The 19,088-nt window shown below is 42.3% G+C and overlaps 4 protein-coding genes across 7 annotated transcripts in view; 3 read left to right on the top strand and 1 right to left on the bottom strand.

Moving 5' to 3' along the window:
* The first annotated feature begins 1,239 nt into the window (after positions 1-1,239).
* Positions 1,240-3,970, top strand: LOC114774273 (retinol dehydrogenase 12). 2 transcript variants are annotated; one of them, XM_028966214.1, is made up of 7 exons: positions 1,240-1,342; positions 1,531-1,646; positions 2,146-2,301; positions 2,383-2,487; positions 2,562-2,771; positions 3,267-3,453; positions 3,626-3,955. In XM_028966214.1, exons 1-7 carry the CDS (start codon positions 1,329-1,331, stop codon positions 3,726-3,728), a joined length of 891 nt encoding a protein of 296 aa, XP_028822047.1. In that variant the 5' UTR covers positions 1,240-1,328; the 3' UTR covers positions 3,729-3,955. The 2 variants fall into 2 exon arrangements, with proteins under 2 accessions (XP_028822047.1, XP_028822054.1); XM_028966221.1 differs by having other exon boundaries at positions 1,250-1,342; positions 1,462-1,646; positions 3,626-3,970.
* A 113-nt stretch (positions 3,971-4,083) lies between these two features.
* On the top strand, positions 4,084-8,975 carry LOC114774255 (retinol dehydrogenase 12). 2 transcript variants are annotated; one of them, XM_028966206.1, is made up of 7 exons: positions 4,084-4,350; positions 4,649-4,764; positions 5,570-5,725; positions 5,807-5,911; positions 6,151-6,360; positions 8,382-8,574; positions 8,681-8,975. In XM_028966206.1, exons 1-7 carry the CDS (start codon positions 4,220-4,222, stop codon positions 8,781-8,783), a joined length of 1,014 nt encoding a protein of 337 aa, XP_028822039.1. In that variant the 5' UTR covers positions 4,084-4,219; the 3' UTR covers positions 8,784-8,975. The 2 variants fall into 2 exon arrangements, with proteins under 2 accessions (XP_028822039.1, XP_028822032.1); XM_028966199.1 differs by having other exon boundaries at positions 5,570-5,911.
* A 2,899-nt stretch (positions 8,976-11,874) lies between these two features.
* Positions 11,875-13,497, top strand: sec61g (SEC61 translocon subunit gamma). The gene is made up of 4 exons (XM_028970434.1): positions 11,875-11,966; positions 12,267-12,373; positions 13,156-13,258; positions 13,386-13,497. The coding sequence occupies exons 2-4, from the start codon at positions 12,280-12,282 to the stop codon at positions 13,393-13,395; spliced, it is 207 nt and encodes a 68-aa protein (XP_028826267.1). The 5' UTR covers positions 11,875-11,966; positions 12,267-12,279; the 3' UTR covers positions 13,396-13,497.
* The window catches only part of tpk1 (thiamin pyrophosphokinase 1), a 54,484-nt gene continuing 48,483 nt past the window's right edge, over positions 13,088-19,088 (bottom strand). For both annotated transcript variants that reach the window (XM_028970433.1, XM_028970432.1), the window contains exon 9: positions 13,088-13,693. In XM_028970433.1, the coding sequence (XP_028826266.1) occupies positions 13,563-13,693 (131 nt within the window). In that variant the 3' untranslated portion in view covers positions 13,088-13,562. The remainder of the gene's footprint in view (positions 13,694-19,088) is intronic.

The following is a 19,088-nucleotide window of genomic DNA, read 5'->3' as shown; positions in this document are numbered from 1 at the left end:
TTTTGCAAGTGAAAGTGAAGTGATTGTGATACACTGCAGCACAGCACACGGTGACACAACGAAATGTGTCCTCTGCATTTAACCATCACCCTTGGTGAGCAGTGGGCAGCCATGACAGGCGCCCGGGGAGCAGTGTGTGGGGACGGTGCTTTTGCTCAGTGGCACCTTGGCGGTTCGGGACTCAAACCGGCAACCTTCTGATTATGGGGCTGCTTTCTTAACCGCTAGGCCACCACTGCCCCACTGTTTTTATCTCAGATTGCCTGAATATTTTTACATTTACATTTAAGGCATTTGGCAGACGCCCTTATCCAGCGCGACTTACAATGTGCTTTCATGTTACCATCGATGAAGAGATCAATTCTGGTTCATTATGAGCCCCAACGATTAATACAATATTTTTACAAAATTTTGTCCATTACACAATTACAAAATTGTATATATTCAAAGCAATTATGATTTAAGACATAAAACCAATTACACATTTACACTTTAAACACTGAAACACTCACAAGCTCTGCTAAATACAGTGTAAGAATAATACCATCACATATTTTGGAAAAGGGTCTTTAACGGGTCTTTAACAGGGAAAATGAATTAACTCTGCAGTTAAACTCTGGTAAAGGTGTTTTTTTGTTATTATTTTTTTTATTACCTCTAATAATATGTTTTTTAAATACTATAGCTGTGATGATATGACTGGATGATTAGGTGTCTCCAGGGGTCACTTTATCTCAGTCAAAATCGGTTTCGCTCAGGTGCTCACCGGGGCTTACCAACGGAAGTGAAAACACAGATCCGGAGAGCCACGGATCATGTCCCAGTGCCTTCAGCTCTGCACTTTCTGCTTGATCTCCAAGTGGAGAAAGTGCTATCATATGGCATGGGAGACTCCAGAACCAGACACAGCTGCTAGTCTCAGCTTTTGCTGGAAACTACCGGACATTTGCGGCAGAAAAGCGAACTCCTTTGCTGCTGATTTTGGTGGGAATTTGTAATACTTGCGAAACATCCACTGATTCAGACACATACACACTCAGCGTTACAAATTTTTTTTGAAGGTCATAAATATCCATAACAAAAGCGCATTCATAAAATACAATGACCTTTCACACACATGGATAACATAACAGCAGTTGTGTTATTTTTTCCCCATCCGTGGTAAATATGATGTATTAGTTCCGCGATTTTCATGGGAATTTAAGGATTCATGTGACTGCCATAATTTCTTTAAAGACAAGACAGTGCAAGAAAGGACACACTGTCAGCATCTTGTTGCTTCTGTTAGCAGCTAAGAAGGACTTCAAGAAGTTCCTCATTCATTGAAGATGAGTAATCTAAGGTAAAAAAAATACTCATAATAATATAAAGTATTATATAGGTATTTGTTTTGGGTTTACGGCGACATCTAGTTACTGTTTACAGCAAAATTCAATGGAATACGTTACTCTCTCTATTCAGTTCAGACCTGCTGGTTAAAACATTTCAGCTGTAATGGACATTTAGGAGATTCTGGCTTGAAACTGGCAGGTATTTGATCAGCCCGAGGTGGTCATCTGACATCCGACTGGATGGAAAAACAGCAGTTGTAACTGGTGCAAATACAGGCATTGGCAAGGAGACTGCAAAAGACCTGGCAGCACGAGGTGGGTACTTCAATTCAACACAGAAAGAAAGAAAACCAAATAGACAAACTGAGTTGTATTTTGCACCGTGGCGGTTGTTCCCAAAGTTCTGTCATTTGTTTATAAGTGGTTGTGGTTTTACAATGTTTAGGGTTGTAGTAGCCTAGCAGGTTACACACTCGCCTATGAACCAGAAGATCCAGGTTCAAACCCCACTTACTACCATTGTGTCCCTGAGCAAGACACTTAACCCTAAGTTGCTCCAGGGGGGGACTGTCCCTGTAACTACTGATTGTAGGTCGCTCTGGATAAGGGCGTCTGGTAAATGCTGTAAATGTAAATGTTTAATGAAGTTTGGAAGCCATTCCACAGTGGGACTACAATTTTATAATAAGTGTACAGAAACACGCCACATGTTACATTTGAGTCATTTCTCAGTGCTTTTGCTGGTGTGGATGGTCCTGACGGACGATGGCTCTTGTACTTGAAGTGAAGCAGAGTCTCTGGCTCTCTGTCCCAGGGGCGCGAGTGATTCTAGCCTGCAGAGACATGGCGAAGGCGGAGCAGGCAGTCAGTGACATTATCAACGAGGTGGGGAATGTAAACGTGGTGGCCCAAAAACTGGACCTTGCCGACACCAAGTCCATCTGTCAATTTGCTGAGCAAGTTTACAACAGTAAGCACAGTGTGCAAAGTCCTTATACATGAATTTAATTTATTTTCGAACTTACTTTAGCCTGAAATTGCTCTCTTTCAGAGGAAAAATACCTGCACATTCTGGTAAACAATGCGGGCGTGGCACTTTGCCCGTACTCCACCACAGCCGATGGGTTTGAAACACAGTTCGGTGTCAATTATCTAGGTAGGGGGTGGTTTACAGACCTTCAGTTCCTGCACGTCCGGAGGAAAAGACCTGACATTCCATTTCTCTCTCAGGCCATTTCTTCCTCACCTTCCTCTTACTGGACCTGCTGAAACACTCCGCTCCTTCCAGGGTCATCAACGTCTCCTCGGTGATGCACTTCACCGGAAAGATCTTGTTTGATGACCTTAGCAGTAAGAAGCGGTACCACCCTGTCAAGGCCTATGCCCAGAGCAAGCTGGCCAATGTGCTGTTCACCCGGGAACTGGCCAAAATGGTAGAAGGTACAAAAAACCTTGGCCCTGATGTCTCCCGAAATAAAGCCGATTTTGAAATAAATACTGTAAAAAAAATTACTGTATTTCTATTTATTTTTCTAGTCAGATACATGTGCACCTTCTTTGCCATTGTGAACTGGAGATGATGCTGCCCATACAATATTTACAAGATTTCAAATTTTTTTAGAACATATTTGCGAATTACTGAAGTCTTGTCACAGGTTAATGACAGGCTTCAGGGTCACTATTTATACTGTCTTCTCACCTGTTTCTGTTGGTTGTTTGCCAAGACATTCTATATAATCAGACATATTAGATATATCATGTAATTATATTATAATAAAATGCTGTTTTTTTATCTTAAACCCATTGACAATTTAGGAAAATATGCATTAGATTACAAATAATTAATCCTAGCAGTTCTTCAGTCTCGATCTCCTCTCAGCCTTTCATTAGATGTTTTAAGATGCTGAATTGTCTGCTGTGTTTGTGTTTGCACAGATCTGGGTTTGACTGTATATGCTGTGGACCCTGGTTTAGTGAACACGGAGGTGACCAGGCACATGATGAAGCCATTGCAGTTGTTCATGAAGAGCATCAGTGTCCTCATCAAAACCCCAAAAGAGGGGGCATACACTACCCTCTATTGTGCTCTGACCCCTGACCTACAGTCTGGGGGCTATTACAGGTTGAGTGGAGCTTCACTAAATGTAGAACATGGAAAAAATGATTTATGTTTACATAATCATATTATATATATATGTGTGTGTGTTTGTGTGTGTGTGTGTGTGTGTATGTATGTATGTATATATATATATATATATATTCTTTTTTTTTTTTTTCATTTTAATGTTTGACAGTAACTGTGCCCAAGCACTGTGCTCCAGGGCGGCCAGTGATGACTGCACCGCTCGAAAGCTGTGGCTCATCAGCTGCCACCTTCTGGGGATTCGCTGGAGTTGAAGAACAGAGATGAGGGGTCCTGCAGATATGACTGCTCATGCAGCACTATATCAAATATCGAAATATCTGAAAATAAACGTGCTCTGATCAGACACTATAATATAAATGCTTTACTGTGTATGTTTTATTTGTGTAATTGATGCAAAATGCAATAAAATTATCTATCTATCTATCTATCTATCTATCTATCTATCTATCTATCTATCTATCTATCTATCTATCTATCTATCTATCTATCTATCTATCTATCTATCTATCTATCTATCTATCTATCTATCTATCTATCTATCCGCTGGTGACACCTAGTGGAGGATTGGTGAGGGGTGATGAGCAACTGGTTTCATGAACATGGCAAATAAAGAAATTAACGTTTTAAATGTCTTTCCAGACACACAACGTATGTCTTGTTTGTTCGTTTTTTTAAATGCAAGCGTAGTTTCTGGGCTCAGCCGGGGGTATCTGATGGGTGTAACTTGGTCGGGTGTCAGTGGATGAGGGGCAGTGCTCTTCCATGTTCGCTCTTCACTCACTGCAAACCTGACCGCCGAGGAGGGAGCAGCAGCAGGAGCAGCAGGGGCAGCGCAGACTCGTCACCAGTGCGGTCCAGTATGCATTCAATAAGGTAAAGTACTGGCGCACTCTGCTTACCACTGTACTGTCACTGCGACTAACTCCAATTCGATTATTAATGCTCGTCCCTCATCGACAGGCATTTAAACATGTAAAACATGTTTCACAAAAAGTAAGTAATCTTAATGATGCCAATAGCTTCAGACAGTCGATCAAGTTACTTAGATTAAACTTTACCACAGTTGCTAAAAATCTACGTACAGACATACTATATATAACATACTATATCATATTGAAATAATTTAAAAATATTTTTCATAAAAGTCCTTTTTTTTATCCTTGTCTCATAGGAACGTGTTCTGCGGCCAGTGGTCCTCTACCGTAAGACTTGATGACAAAACAATCATTGTAACAGGAGCGAACACCGGTATAGGCAAGGAGACGGTGAGAGACTTGGCAAAGAGAGGTAGAGTATCAGTTTCCTCTATTCTCTCCTTCTTTCACGAGCTGGGAACCCATCAAGAATCTGGCAATCTGGGAATGTAACGTACAGCTCTCCCATGGGGATTTTAACAGTAAGCCATTGTTTACTGCTAATGGTTTATTGATTCTCAAGCATGTAGCAACAGGACACCGAAGAGATAAAAAAAATATATATCTTCTTGTGATCCTATTAATTCCATTGACTAGACATGAAAAATAAAAACAGACTGAAAGGCATTACCTAACTTAGTGTTATGAACGGACCCCAGGCTGTAAAATCACCACTCTTGTGCAATCATGACCAGTCTTTCATTCTGCTCTTTGCCTTTAGTCATTCTTTATGAATGCTGTCTATTAATAATCTACAAGGGATATCAAAGTATGATAAACTACATGGTTTAAATTGCGCAGAATAAAGATCGTACGTACGATACTGTTTAGGTTGACATAATTTGATGGTCGATTCATAATCCTAATTGTGAATTTATCATCTGTCTGGATTTGGGAAAAAGGAAGGGGGGGGCTATTACATTCCTACATGGGCATGACAAATTCTAACAAAGAGACTTCACATGCTGATTGAATAATGGGTGTTTTTCCTCAGTAATTACTAGGCAAACAGCTATTGTGTTTCCTCACTGGTCTTTCACTGCCTCGCAGTTCTCATTAGCTATGCGTGAGAATGGCGGCCAAATGCTAATTCAACCTGGGAGCCTGTCAGGGTCAACCTAGGAGGTGATGCATGAAGCATAGATCAGAAATACGGCCACTGTGGTGATGTGTGACAGGCGGGCGTGTCATCATGGCCTGCCGGGATCTGGAGCGAGGCGAGGAGGCGAGGAGGGAGGTCGCCGAGAACGGCGGCCACCAGAACGTCGTCGTGCGTAAACTCGATTTATCGGATGCCAAGTCCATCAGAGCGTTTGCGGAGCAGGTCATCAGAGGTACCGCGCTCTCGTCGACTTGCGGGCCTCGTTGGCCTACGGCGGCGGACGTTCTTCATCCCCTCTGTTTCCTGTCATTAGAGGAAAAGCGAGTGAACATCCTCGTCAACAACGCCGGTGTCATGCTCTGCCCTTATTCCAAGACGGCGGACGGTTTTGAGATGCAGTTTGGCGTCAACCACTTGGGTGAGAGATTCCTGACCCGACACTGGGGTCAATTTCTGGTCATTTGTCTGGGTATGAATAGAATCGTTTATTGGGGGAGAGGTCAGAGCAGAACTCCGGCACCAACATCTAAACACGCGTTTCCATGAATTTCATGACTAAAGCAAACAAAGCAACTCATGTTTGGGGTTAGGAAGCAAAAGACAAAGAGGAGCCGGTGACGGGCGGTCCCGTTTCTGTGCCCGTGTTCTAACAAACAGGCCACTTCCTGCTCACCTACCTACTGATGGACCTGATGAAGAAGTCAGCTCCAGCCAGGATTGTCAACGTGGCGTCGGTGGCCCACACTTGGGGGAGCATCCAGCTGGACGACATCAACAGCGAGAGGGGCTACAACGCCCGGAGGGCCTACGGCCAGAGCAAGCTGGCCAACATCCTGTGTACACGCTCCCTGGCCAAAAGACTACAGGGTAGGTCCCACATAGAGTGAGGTGACAGAACAAGTAATAAAAGTGTCTACGCACCTTCAGGACTTTTCAAATGGTGATTAGCACCTCCTATAGGTGGATTTGGAGCTGGAACCTGTTTTATCTAATCTGGACACCGAGGGTCCGCTGTTCTCTTTGCAAGAGGTAGTTACTTTGACAAAACCCTCACATAAACTTTTATAAGCCTCACATCCATGTTTTACATTACATCACACTTTGATTACAATCATTTTAAGCGTGTGTCCTTGTAATAAAAAAAATGTAAAGAGCAGCATGCTGTTTATGAGATGAAAAAAAAAAGACACTGTTGGATGTTTCTTTTTAATATGAGATGTTTTGTATATCTCCTTTATCTGTTGACACCAAAAAGGACATAATGTTTGCTTGTTCAGATCTGGAAAAGAATTCAACAATTTCCGTGCCTCACACTTTATTTGTTCACGCAACTGTGAGAGACGTTTATGTTGTACAGACTGGGAACTGAGGGCTTATTCCCACAGCATGTGTGTTAACAGAAAGATCCCAGTGACCACCGGAAGGTTCGCTGGGATGTTTCAGGGGGGTCACATTCCTAGCAGATTTAACTTTTGTCACAGTATAATAAACATAAGTGGGTCTTGTTTCCTATTAAACAAGGGTGCTGATGTGTACATACGCAAGTAAAAAAAATTCCACCAGGTTTAACTTAAAATCTTCCATTTAAATTCAATTTAACTTTAAAGATTAATTGCTGCTTTAAATATTCAAATACATTTTAAATAGATTAGTTAGTTTACCTCATTATTTTAAGATTAGGTCATTATTGCTCATTGTAATTCGACTTGACTGTGTATATGTGGAGCATTAACACATTGCCTGATAAACAACCATTTTTACAATTACAGTTTCATCCTGGAATTTACATTTACTTTACAGAATTTAAAAAATGTCATAACACTGAAAACCCCTAAAAGTCAAGTGAATTGACAAATTATGTTAAAGTTGAAACAATTTATGGATGTTGGCATGACTTATTGATCACATATTTTTTAATAGTGTATGAAGAACATCCCCCATATTTTTTGGAATCTTACCCAAAAAAGGATTCAAAGAAACACATGTAAACTGACTGGTATAGTTGTATTTGGCCTCCTGTCTTAATTTTATTTTTAGTCTTGTTATTGCTTTAATTTTAGTCTTTATTAGTCACATCCAGACCCATTTTAGTCTAGCCAAGTTTCAGTGGTCTTTTTAGTCAGATTTTTGTCAGAATTATCAATGACTATTTTAGACTAGTTTTAGTGAACAAAAACTAGTGACATTTTAGTATAGTTTTAGTTAATGGGAACTGATGACATGTTAGTCTAGATTTCGTCAATGAAAATTGTATTTAATCTATTTTTTAAAGAAATGCAATTCTATTTAACACAGTCAGTACAGCACAAGAACCTAGTAAGTAGTAAATGACAAAAATGTTTTTAGTCAAACCCATTTTGTAATTATAACAAGGTTATCTTATTATTAAGATAAGATTGTTACCTTATAGACTCAAGAATACACTACATTCATTCCAGACTTTGATTTGATTTGTTCCATGTTTTTCGACCAGACATTCTGTTCAGACAGATCCTGAAATCTTGGCAGTGCCCAGATTGTACCACTTGCCAAATCGGTTAGGGTTAGGGGAAGGTGTCAGTGCCCAATTCGTACCACTTGCCTGATAGGTTCCATGCATGGGTGTGCACGTGTGAACCGATCAGGCAAGTGGCACAGATTGGGTACTGACAACATTAATTAATATAGAGACTGCGTATTACAGATGTTATCAAAGAAAATGAAGACATTCTAGTATAGTTTTTATCTCGTAAACCTTTAATCTTGTTTTTATCCGTCAACAATATTAAATTATATATTTCGTTATAGTTAACGTCACATGACCAGCATTTACATCTTCATCATGTCAGAAAGTTTCGTTTTTTTTGTCATGAATTTCCTTGACAAAAACAACACTACCAACTGTGCAGGAACAGGCGTGACTGTGTACTCCCTGCACCCCGGGGTTGTGCAAACGGATCTGTGGAGGCACCTCAGCAAACCCATGCAAGTGGCCGTGAAGATTTTCAGCCCCTTCACCAAGACGTCTGTGCAGGGAGCGCAGACCTCCATATACTGCGCAGTGGAGCCAAAGCTGGAGAAGGAGAGCGGCGACTACTACAGGTGCAGCAGAAACCAGTGGGATGGACTCGGTTTCCTCTTTCTCCTTGGGGGTTCCAGCACAATTAACAAATAATTACAAAGGGTTTTTTTTGGGTTTTGTTGGCAGTGACTGTGCACCAGCGCGGTGTTCGAGGGCTGCGTCAGATGATGCAATGGCACAGAAACTTTGGGAGCTCAGCTGCCAGATGCTCGGGATCACATGGGACTGAGAGGCGAATCAAATATGGATCTCACTGAACACTTTGTTTGACTTGCAATAATGCATTATAAATATGAACTTAATTTTGGTGATGTTATAATGGATTTGTTTTTTCTATATAACCCTAAATCTATTCCAGATTTTAATATTTAAACATGCTGCAGTGTGTATTATTATACTAAATATACATTTTGTATTCTCACATGTGGTGTAAGTTCAACTGGTTTGATTATTCTCCACACTAATTTCAATTATTCAGATCTAGATTGAGTAGTTAAGGATAGTAAGTGAGTGAGTGAGATTAATAATTCATATAAAAAAGGACACATTCATTATGTTTGAAATGCATTTTTTTTTTATCTGAATGCAACAATATTCTGATGCATCAATTTTGTTAGAGCATTTTGTGTTTAGTGGAATGTATTGATGTAATTTTTAGCACACATCAAAAATCTATGCCACAACAAAAGAAAAGTCATGGTGTCTTATGCCTCTTATTATGCCAAACAGATGATCTGACACTGAACATGCCTTTCAGCACTCGGTTTTGCTAGGGATAATCTTACACTACAGGACTGAGATTGGACAGCTCGAGCAAACTGCTGATGCTTTTTAACTGGAGCCAGGATGGGCATCCACATAAAGGATTATTGTAATCAGTAGAATTTAGACCTTAAAAAAGAACATGCTGCAGATGCCTCTCCAAACCTATAGATACTTCAGGTCACGGACCAGTCACACGTGGAGACAACAGTGAAACTGTGATTGTGAAATAATTATTTGTTTGCTGCAACAGAGAAATGGACGGGTTGTCATGGCATAAAGTTTTCTAAATGCCAAGCTGGAAATGGAAATATAGTGCTGCAAACGTCCCACTCCACCAATCATGCATTTAGATATTTTAAGAAAATATCAATACCAAAATTGTGAAATGATCCACTGAGTTTAGGAACTGGACATACATCAATACAGAAGCAAGATGTGTTGTCTCCTGGCCCTTATAATTACATTGGATCTATATACACATAAAGTTGGACCACTTAGCCAGGCAATTATCATAGATTACATCCTAAATTCATAAAAAAATATGCATTATGCATTAGTGAAGTAATAACTAAAATACTACCTAACCCTAATAAATAAATAATCAATTTCGTTCTTCATACATTTTACTAACTGTCAAACAGTCATGCCACATTTCAGCTTCCTCCTGGAGCTCCCAAGTTCCTACAGTCTCTCATTGTCTTATCTCATCCAACCGATTTTCCTTCCTGAGCTGCTTCATTTCTTGTGGTCCTGGGGGTGGGGGGCTCAGAGGTCTAGTGCCTGAAGAAGGAAGAAAAGAAATATTAAAATATCTGAGAGTGAATTAACACTTGCAGCTTGGTCGAGACCCTGACAAAACTAGACAATTCAAATATCTGCACTATTATAAATACATTAATAAATATTTATTTGCATGTGTGCAGACACACAGAAATGTGGGCTACACACAATAGAATGTTTGTATTGGATCAGTCGAGCGAAAATGAGACAGTGGAGTATCAATTTCTTCTGCTGCTGTCACATTGCTCTGTGACGACATCCTGAAGGCAGGAGCACACTGATCCTGGAAGCCCAGAACTCCACCTTCGCACTCTGATAGAAAGAGAAGGATAGAGATGGTGAGACGTATGAGTGGATGTTTACAAATCATTTTAGGTATATTTAGGCCTTAAAATCAATTAATCAGTATGTACAAAAGTCCAAAATGTTAAATAATTTAATAAAATATTTGTTAAACATAAAAAAAATCAACAATAGTAAAAGACTCTCCACATCAATTGAACACAAACATTGATTTGACAAATCACAATCTTGTTCTCATCCGTATAAAATATGGCAGTGTATACACCGAATTCTACCAAAGCACTTTACCAACAGTGTCTATATCATCCCATAGCAGTGCCTTCCTGTCCTTGTGATTGAGGACCAAGTGACATGTTATAAGCAGTGTGAGCTGGAACAAAAACTCTGCCATTGTGGTCCTCCAAGATGGAAAAACTACAGTGCATCCAGAAAGTATTGACTTTTTCCCTGCTTTTTGTTATGTTACAGCCCTTATTCTAAAATTGATTAAATAAATTTTTCCCTCAGAATTCTACACTCAACACCCCATAATGACAATGTGAAAAAGTTTACCTGAAGTTTTGGTACATTTTTAAAAGCAGAAAACCTAAAAAAGCACATGTGCATTAGTATTCACAACCTTTGCCATAAAACTCAACATTGAGCTCAGTTGCATCTTTTTTCCCCTGATCATCCTTGAGATGTTTCTGCAGCTTATTTGGAGTCAAACACTTGATTTGACGTGATTTGGAAAGGCACACGACTGTCTGTATAAGGTCCCACAGTTGACAGTTCATGAGCACAAACCAAGCATGAAGTCAAAAAGAATTGTCTGTAGATCTCCGAAGCAGAATTGTCTCGAGACACAAATCTGGGGAGGGTTACAGAAAAACTTTTGCTGCTTTGAAGGTCCCATTGAGCACAGTGGCCTCCATCATGCACAAGTGGAAGAAGTTCAAAACCACCAGGACTCTTCCTAGAGGTGGCCGGCCACCTCAACTAAGCGATCAGGGGAGAAGGGCCTTAGTCAGGGAGGAACCCCATGGCCCAGAGGTCTTCAGTGGACAGAGGAGAATCTTATAGAAGGTACAACCATCTCTGCAGCAATTAAATAAATTTAATGCATTTTGGAATAAGGCTGTAACATAACGAAAAGTGTTGCACTGTGAATACTTTCTGGATGCCCTGTATGTCCAATATAAATATGCAAATTTAACATGTTTCATTCATGGATGTCTGTTCTCTATAACAATGTTCTTCAGCGTCAATCCAGCCTGTTTTTTATTTGAACATTTTTTTATTGCTTATTACATTTTTATTGTGCCAGTGGGCAGGTAACTAAGAAATATGCCTTTCAACCAGAAGACCACAGCTTTAAAGCTCTGAAAGGACACTTAACCCCGAGTTGCTATATCCATGCTTAGCCGCTCTTCCTCCGAAACGCTAGGTGGTGCTCGTCTACTTTGAGGCGCTCGTCCTGCGCATGCGCAATTTGAAGCGTCGGTTCCCTTTCAGCGCTACGTGGCCATAGGAGAGATCGGCCGGGCAAGTTGACGTCGCCTGTCTCGGACACGCTGAGATTTAGGTAAGTGTTTTTGGGACGTTAGAAAATGTCGAGCCAATATGTTTAAACCCCGCGTTTAAAATAATTCTTTTTTTAATGTTTGTTACTTTCGTCTAATAAGATATCATGAGCGCTTTCTGGCGTTAGCATGTGTAGCCCCTGCTTTTGGCTGGAGTCTAAGTCACTTGTCGTACAGTCTAAAAAACAAAAAAAAACAAATAAAAGACTGAACTAGCTATGACTGAGCTTGTTTAATTAATTAATGCTAGCCAGGGCTAACCCACAGTCATCCTTTTATTAATTTCTCCTTATCTCTGCCAGCCACGTCGTCATCATGGATCAAGTGATGCAGTTCGTGGAGCCCAGTCGCCAGTTCGTCAAGGACTCCATCAGATTGGTGAAGAGATGCACCAAGCCCGACCGAAAAGGCAAAGAGACGCTCGAATTCCACAATATTGGCTTCCTTCCTGGCTAGTCCGGGTCTTGCTCTGTTTATCAGATGCCCTCATCCAGAGCGAGTTGCAGGGACCGTCCCTCTGGTGACGTCCAGGGTTAAGTGTCTTCCTCGGGGGGACAGTGGTAGTAAGCGGGATTATTGCTCCCTTTGACTTTGTGGTCTTCTGGTTTATAGGCAAGTGTTTTACCCACTAGACCACTACCACCCCTGTTACCAGTCTTCTGGCTCTCGTCGTCATTTTCCACCAAAAAAACATTCTCCACACCAGAGAAAAAAGAAAGTGATTGTCATTGTGAAACCCTGCAGTACAGCACATAGTAACATGGTAACCATCACCCTTGGTGAGCAGTGGGCAGCCATGACAAGCGCCCGGGGAGAAGTGTGTTGGGATGGTGCTTTGCTCAGTGGCACCTTGGCGGATCGGGATTCAAACTGCCAACCATCCGCTTCGTTAGCCTCTAAGCTTTAGCTGTTATGGTGGTGGTTGTGGTGACCCTCTGGTGCCCTCGTCTCATCAGCAGGTCATTGCCAGGGACCAGGATCCCTCTGGTGGTCTCTTCACATCCTAGTTACTAGTCCCTGTAACTAGGACATGTCATCATAACAACTACGATTATTGCTTGAAATGTCAACTACTGACATTCAGAAATTAGTCAGGAGCATCTCTTCTCCTAAATGATCATAATTTTATAATTCATAATTTTATTTTAATACAAAAATGTGTAAAATGAGTAAACATTTTTCATATTTTAGAATTTCAGAAGATTGCAATGGCCACAGCTATCGGATTTGCAATCATGGGCTTCATTGGATTTTTTGTTAAGCTGATCCACATCCCCATCAACAACATTATTGTGTAAGTGGTGCATCACAAACAATGCATAATGAGTGAAAGCTTTAGTGCAGACATTTGGAATACAGTACAGTAGAAGTTCAGGCTTTACTATTCTTATTAGTAATCAACAGTCTCTTTTGTTCTCCAGAGGCGGCTGAGATGTTTGACATGGAGAAACATTCAAGAATGTGGAAGAGGGTTGGAGGACCGAATGAGAGGGATATTTGTATTTTGTGAATAAATGTTTTTTTGGTTGTTAATATTGTGTGGTTTTTATTTTATTAAGTGGAGAAGGCACTAAAGGCATTTTTTAATTCAAATCTGGCTATTTCCCACAAATCCCCATGCTCCATAGCAGAGGCTTGTCTGTCTGCACAGTCACAGGTTTCCTTGGATTGTGGGCTTCATAGGTATTGGATGTGCTGACCAGCTTTCCGAACTCCAACACTTGCTCACCTGTAAATGGAGGACATTTATTAATAAGTTAGTCATAGAATAAACATTACATTTACATTCTTATGCCAGACAGTCGAAGAAAACCGCAGTTTTTGATTTTGGGACCATTTCAACATTTGATTGAACTTTAAAAAGAGTTGGTTTCTATATATTGGATACTAGCTTTTATTTTTATTCTAAATTTATGTGATTTATTTTGGGAAGTTTTTAGAAGTAAAGACAACTTATTGTGTCCACTTTCATATTTTCTTTCTTGAATTAATTGAGAGCTTTTTTGCACGACCCAGTGCAAGTTGTAATTAGTGTCCTCCCAGGACGTGTCCTTGCGTAACCCAGTGTACCCCCACGGCTTTGCCATTCTGCCTGAGCGCTCACCGGAAACCTTGAACAGCACAGCAGGCCAGGAAGCTGGGTGGCGGAGAGTTCAGCGTTCCCGCTCTCAATCTGTCTCAGGGACCGGCTTTATGTTTGATTACCGGGCAGTCCGTGACTATTGGACCACTCCAACCCCTTGAATGCCCTTTTTTCCCTGTCAGCCGCACAATTCGGTTGTGAATAATGGGCAAATTCTTAACTCGGGCATTTGGAAGTTCTTAGCTCCTTCACAGTTTTAAACGAATGAACCGTCACCGCAGACAAATATGACTTCACCAAATTCGCTCATGGTCACTGAACCTCATTAAGAGAAGGCAGAGCTCCCAGGGACCGTGGAAGAGGAATGACATGCCAGTGTGAAAGACTGGCGCTGGGAAACAAAGCAGGTAAACTGCCTTGGGTTTGACTTGTTGAATAGAGGATTTGCTGTCTGGAGCGTCAACGAGGGAGAACCAAATAATTGACAGCCTGCGCAAAAAGGTTTACATGTCAGCCAATCGTATCTATGAGAGTTGAATAAAGTTAATTCACAACGAACTTAAAGTCACTTGCTGCTCCGCCTTGAGAATGAATGGTCTGAATGTTGCCAGATTATATAACAGAACCAAAAATATAAAGCTGGGTTAAAAAAAAATCTGAGCTAGGAGTGAAAGTGAAGTGATTGTCACTTGTGATACACAGCACATGGTGCACACAGTGAAATGTGTCCTCTGCATTTAACCCATCACCCTTGGTGAGCAGTGGGCAGCCATGACAGGCGCCCGGGGAGCAGTGTGTGGGGACGGCGCTTTGCTCGGTGGCACCTCAGTGGTACCTTGGCATTTTGGGATTCGAACCGGCAGCCTTCTGATTAAGGGGCCGCTTCCTTAACCGCTAGACCACCACTGCTCCCAAGGAGGGTATTTTGAATTTGATGCGGGCAGCTACAGGAAGCCAGTGGAGGGATCATGGGAGAATCTGAGAAAACAAGTTGAAAACAAGCTGTGATGCAGCGTTCTGGATCAACCGGCGATCAACATTTCTCTTGTCTTTGACACTAGTGCCCCCCTGTGGCGAAGTGAGGGGGTTGACAAAAATCCTTTCCTCAGTGCTGAAGCTGAAGCAGATAAGATGGTGTTAAATGGTTACATATAGGATGTTAGGTAAAAAAAAAAAAAAGTCACTACAAACGTAATGTACGCAACATAAAAAATAAAAATAAAATTTAGTCACCACATACAGTAACGACTAGTGCTTTTTTTAAAAACTGTAATGGGAATGTAAAATCCCAGGCCCTGGGGGAGCAGGTGACAGTGTGTTTCTTGGTGACGGTCCTAAGCCTGGGCAAATGGGCCGGGGTTGCGTTAGGAAGGATGTCCGGCGTAAAACCTTATGGCCATGTTGATTCCGCGGACAGCCAGGAGCAGCCAAGAGGAAGAAGAAAAAGAAGAGGAGTAATGGGAGTGCAGCAGGGACGTATCTCTCTGTCAGGGTTTTAAATGCCACATTTTCGCTTTGTGTGCCAAGAAACCAAAAACCGATCTGATTTTAATGAATAATACAAGAACTGAAACAGACAAACACACACAATAAATAAAACGGTGGCCTGGACGTTTTCTTCCAGTACGTTCACTCACAGACGGAACAAAAAAGAAAAGCAGCAGAACCAACAAAGTAAAACACGCTGCACGGAATGGCTGTTCGGACGCCTTCATGTGAACTTCAAAGGCTGACAGGACACCACTGGACTTCAAAGACAGCCAGAATGTGTCAGAGAGAGACAGGGAGACAGTGGTGGCTCAAGTTCTACTGCGAGTACGACTCAATCATTAAGAGGAAAATTGCCTCTGCATCTGCCACCACACTGAAACAGTCCTCACCGCTCGACGGGATCGATCTAACTCGAACCGGCAGCCAGAAATATTCTGTCGCTCAGGATTACCGTCCGTCTGCTTTAATTTCGTGAGCTCGCAGACAACGCGTCCTGTGAACAGCCGCTGGGGTCGCCGTTGTCCATGTCCTGTATTTACTACATGCTAAAGTAAAGTGAAGTGATTGTCACTTGTTATGCACAGCACAGCACAGCACACGATGCACACAATGAAATTTGTCCTCTGCATTTATCCCATCACCCTGAGTGAGCAGTGGGCAGCCATGACAGGCGCCCGGGGAGCAGCGTGTGTGGGGACGGTGCTTTGCTCAGTGGCACCTCAGTGGCACCTTGGCAGATCGGGATTCGAACCGGTAATCTCCTGATTACGGGGCCGATTCCTTAACCGCTAGGCCACCACTGCCCCATGCGATGCGGTGGTAGGCTGGTAGTAGCCGTGTGGGTAACACAAAGTCACAGGTTCGAACCCCACTTACTACCATTGTGTCCCTGAGCAAGACACTTAACCCTGAGTGTCTCCAAGAACAAATCAGCAAATGCGATTTCATGTGAGATTAACTTGCAAACCACTCTTCCTGTTAACAGACGCCACCCTACTCTACTCTACTCGCACGCCTATAGAAAGTCCATGCGGTTATTGGCCCAGGTGGATGTGGTCCCACGCTTTGGACGCTCTCAGTTAAGGTCTGGAGCGTGCACAAGGCCCGGGAAGATCCGACAGATGGGTACCAGAGCCGACGCAGGAGAGGACGCCAGACCCCCAGCCTGCATGGCATTACAGCATCAGCGGATCCCTCCTTCAGCTCCTCGGTATTTACACTGGCAACACATGCAGGGTCTATTTACACACACTTTGCCTGTGTTGTTCTGCACTTATCACACTAATCTACGCTTTTAGAGCAGGCACACTGCCTTCCTGGGGACATGCTGTGTCCACAAAGAGGAGGAGAGGATGTGCATTATTTTCTGGTGAGGAAAACCTACCACGTGATCTGCCGAAACGTTCAAAACTAACTCTTCCATAATCAATATCTGACACCGGAGCAAGGAGCTGAAATGAAAGCACCTTTTTTTTTTTTTTATTGATAATGAGGATGTTTTTGTGGGGGTATGAGGTCAAGAACCAAAGTGTCCTACATATACAGAGCAAATTACGCAAGAGACCCAGAGGAGGGAGGCAAAAGGCAACACATGGCGGCAGTGCGTCGCAGTCAATATTCCCGATGCGGAAGTGCATTCTGTCCTGAATTCTGCTTTCTCAGCTCCCGTTGGAGGTGCCGCGATGGAAGGTACCAGCCATCTGCTGCGCATTGATAGCAGCCCCATTAAATGTTTATGGCTTCGGCGCAGGGACGTTATAAGGCTGAGGTGACAGCATGATACTGTTTTGACCTCCAGATCAGGGGGGATGGCTGAGAGAGGAGCTTCTGTTCACTCCTCTGCCCTTTGAGCCCCCTGAGAGGGGGATAGGTAGGGGGGAGTGAGAACAACGCGCAGAATGCTTTTGATTGACACTTCCATCTTCTTGCATGTTCCAAAAGGCCACACTCAGCCACAGCACTGAAGACCCAGCCTAGAAAAACAACATGTTGGCCTCGGCTTCAATGGGGCCGCCGCTGATGAATGCCGGCCTTTACAGCCGCAGGTTCCATTTTCCGCGATTGGTCAAGGTCGGAATCTGTAAGAACGTGCAACTGCTGTGTCCTGTGAAGGCTTTTCCTTGTTTTTCTCCATTCTTCACCCTCCATCCCGCCAAGTCCGACGGGGAACCTTCGCGCGTGATAAGGACAGCCTTGGTGTTACAGTCGCACCTCTTTACTTTTGTCCTTTTTTGCTCAGAAAGGCCAATATTTGACAAAACAATTTCTCACACAGCGGAAATACGAAAACGGTGCTGGAAAGAAACGTTAAAAAACCCGTCTCTCCACTGCTTCTTGTTTAAGTTGTGGGATCCCTTGTAGAGCGGCTCACTATAAAATATGTTCAGAAATGAAAAAGGAAAATGACTTACTTTATCTAAAGTGTTTACGCAGACACGTATTACTGAAAGGCTACGCCCTCCGTTCTGAAATAAACAGATGCTGTCCGACACCAAAGAAAGAAAGACGAACAAAAAAGAATATTTATATGCGCTGTCTGATAAACAAGAAGCCGTAAGCCGTTGGAGAGGACCTCCATCAGCCATCCGTCCGCATCTGAGGGGTCTGGCTGACAGCACAAGGTTAAAAGAGCTGTAAAAACTGCTATTCGGTGTGGGGTTCAGGTCCCAGATGAGTCTCTCACAGTCACAGTCTATAAAGGTAATTGCCTCGTTGCTTGGGAATCGCTAAAACGGCCCCGACAGGGAGGTAGTAGCCAAGTGGGTGACAATGGAAGGCCTCAGAGGCCATGAATTCCTGCTTTAAACTGAGTCGGATTTCCTGTGATAAGTTTCATTTTGGGGTTTTTCCAGTGATCTCAAGGTATTTCTCATCATGTTCCCAACAATGTTCTGTGGATGTTGAAATAGCAAAGCAGGAAAGAAAAAAAAAAACACAACAAATCACAGGACAGAGGATATCATCTTGATAACACGATAAATCAAATAAGCTGATCTCTAGGGGGAAAAACCAAAAATAAAACAAGGCATAATTCTAACAATGAACGTCATATATGGAGCTATACAACGATAAAATAAAGTTTATTATTGCAACTTTACTCATTCCTTCCTTAGGAATACACACTCCACACATAGGTTTCTCGATGTCCAGAAACGAGGCCTAGTGGGGTAAATTCTAACAGTACTTTGGCTGTACTCCTACTTCTGACAGTGTATGAAAACTGATTAATAATCCAAATAACTGGATTTGAAACCCCATGGTTTCAAATGCCAATCAGGGGAAGGGAACGTAACTAGGAAAGCAGATAAAAGCAGGCTGCAAAGCAGCAGAGTTCTAACCCCAACGCTATATTTAGGGCTGCATCCCACAAGTGACTTTCCAAAGGGATAATACCATTGATAGTCTGAGCCGGAATGACAGCACTTGAACGGCTTTTGAGATGGGTGAGTGGGCGAGTGTGGTGTCAGCATCTTCATTGGTGCCAGAACAGATTTACTAGAACATTCGGTGTGAGGAGGAAGCTTTTTAAAAAGCTAGCATTTTGGAAAGT

Source organism: Denticeps clupeoides, chromosome 2 (assembly GCF_900700375.1).
Source record: "Denticeps clupeoides chromosome 2, fDenClu1.1, whole genome shotgun sequence".
Taxonomy (NCBI): Eukaryota; Metazoa; Chordata; class Actinopteri; order Clupeiformes; family Denticipitidae; genus Denticeps; species Denticeps clupeoides.
The sequence above is the reverse complement of the archived record's forward strand: the minus strand, read 5'-3'. Positions and strand labels throughout refer to the sequence as shown.

Coding starts and splice junctions, on each gene's coding strand:
- LOC114774255 (XM_028966199.1), top strand. CDS start 4,220: ATGAGGGGCAGTGCTCTTCCATGTTCGCTCTTCACTCACTGCAAACCT. Junction 6,361..8,381: donor CCTGGCCAAAAGACTACAGG/GTAGGTCCCACA, acceptor CCAACTGTGCAG/GAACAGGCGTGACTGTGTAC. Junction 8,575..8,680: donor GAGAGCGGCGACTACTACAG/GTGCAGCAGAAA, acceptor TTTTGTTGGCAG/TGACTGTGCACCAGCGCGGT.
- LOC114774273 (XM_028966214.1), top strand. Junction 2,302..2,382: donor TGCTGAGCAAGTTTACAACA/GTAAGCACAGTG, acceptor GCTCTCTTTCAG/AGGAAAAATACCTGCACATT. Junction 2,488..2,561: donor GTTCGGTGTCAATTATCTAG/GTAGGGGGTGGT, acceptor TTTCTCTCTCAG/GCCATTTCTTCCTCACCTTC.
- sec61g (XM_028970434.1), top strand. CDS start 12,280: ATGGATCAAGTGATGCAGTTCGTGGAGCCCAGTCGCCAGTTCGTCAAG. Junction 12,374..13,155: donor CACCAAGCCCGACCGAAAAG/GCAAAGAGACGC, acceptor TTCATATTTTAG/AATTTCAGAAGATTGCAATG.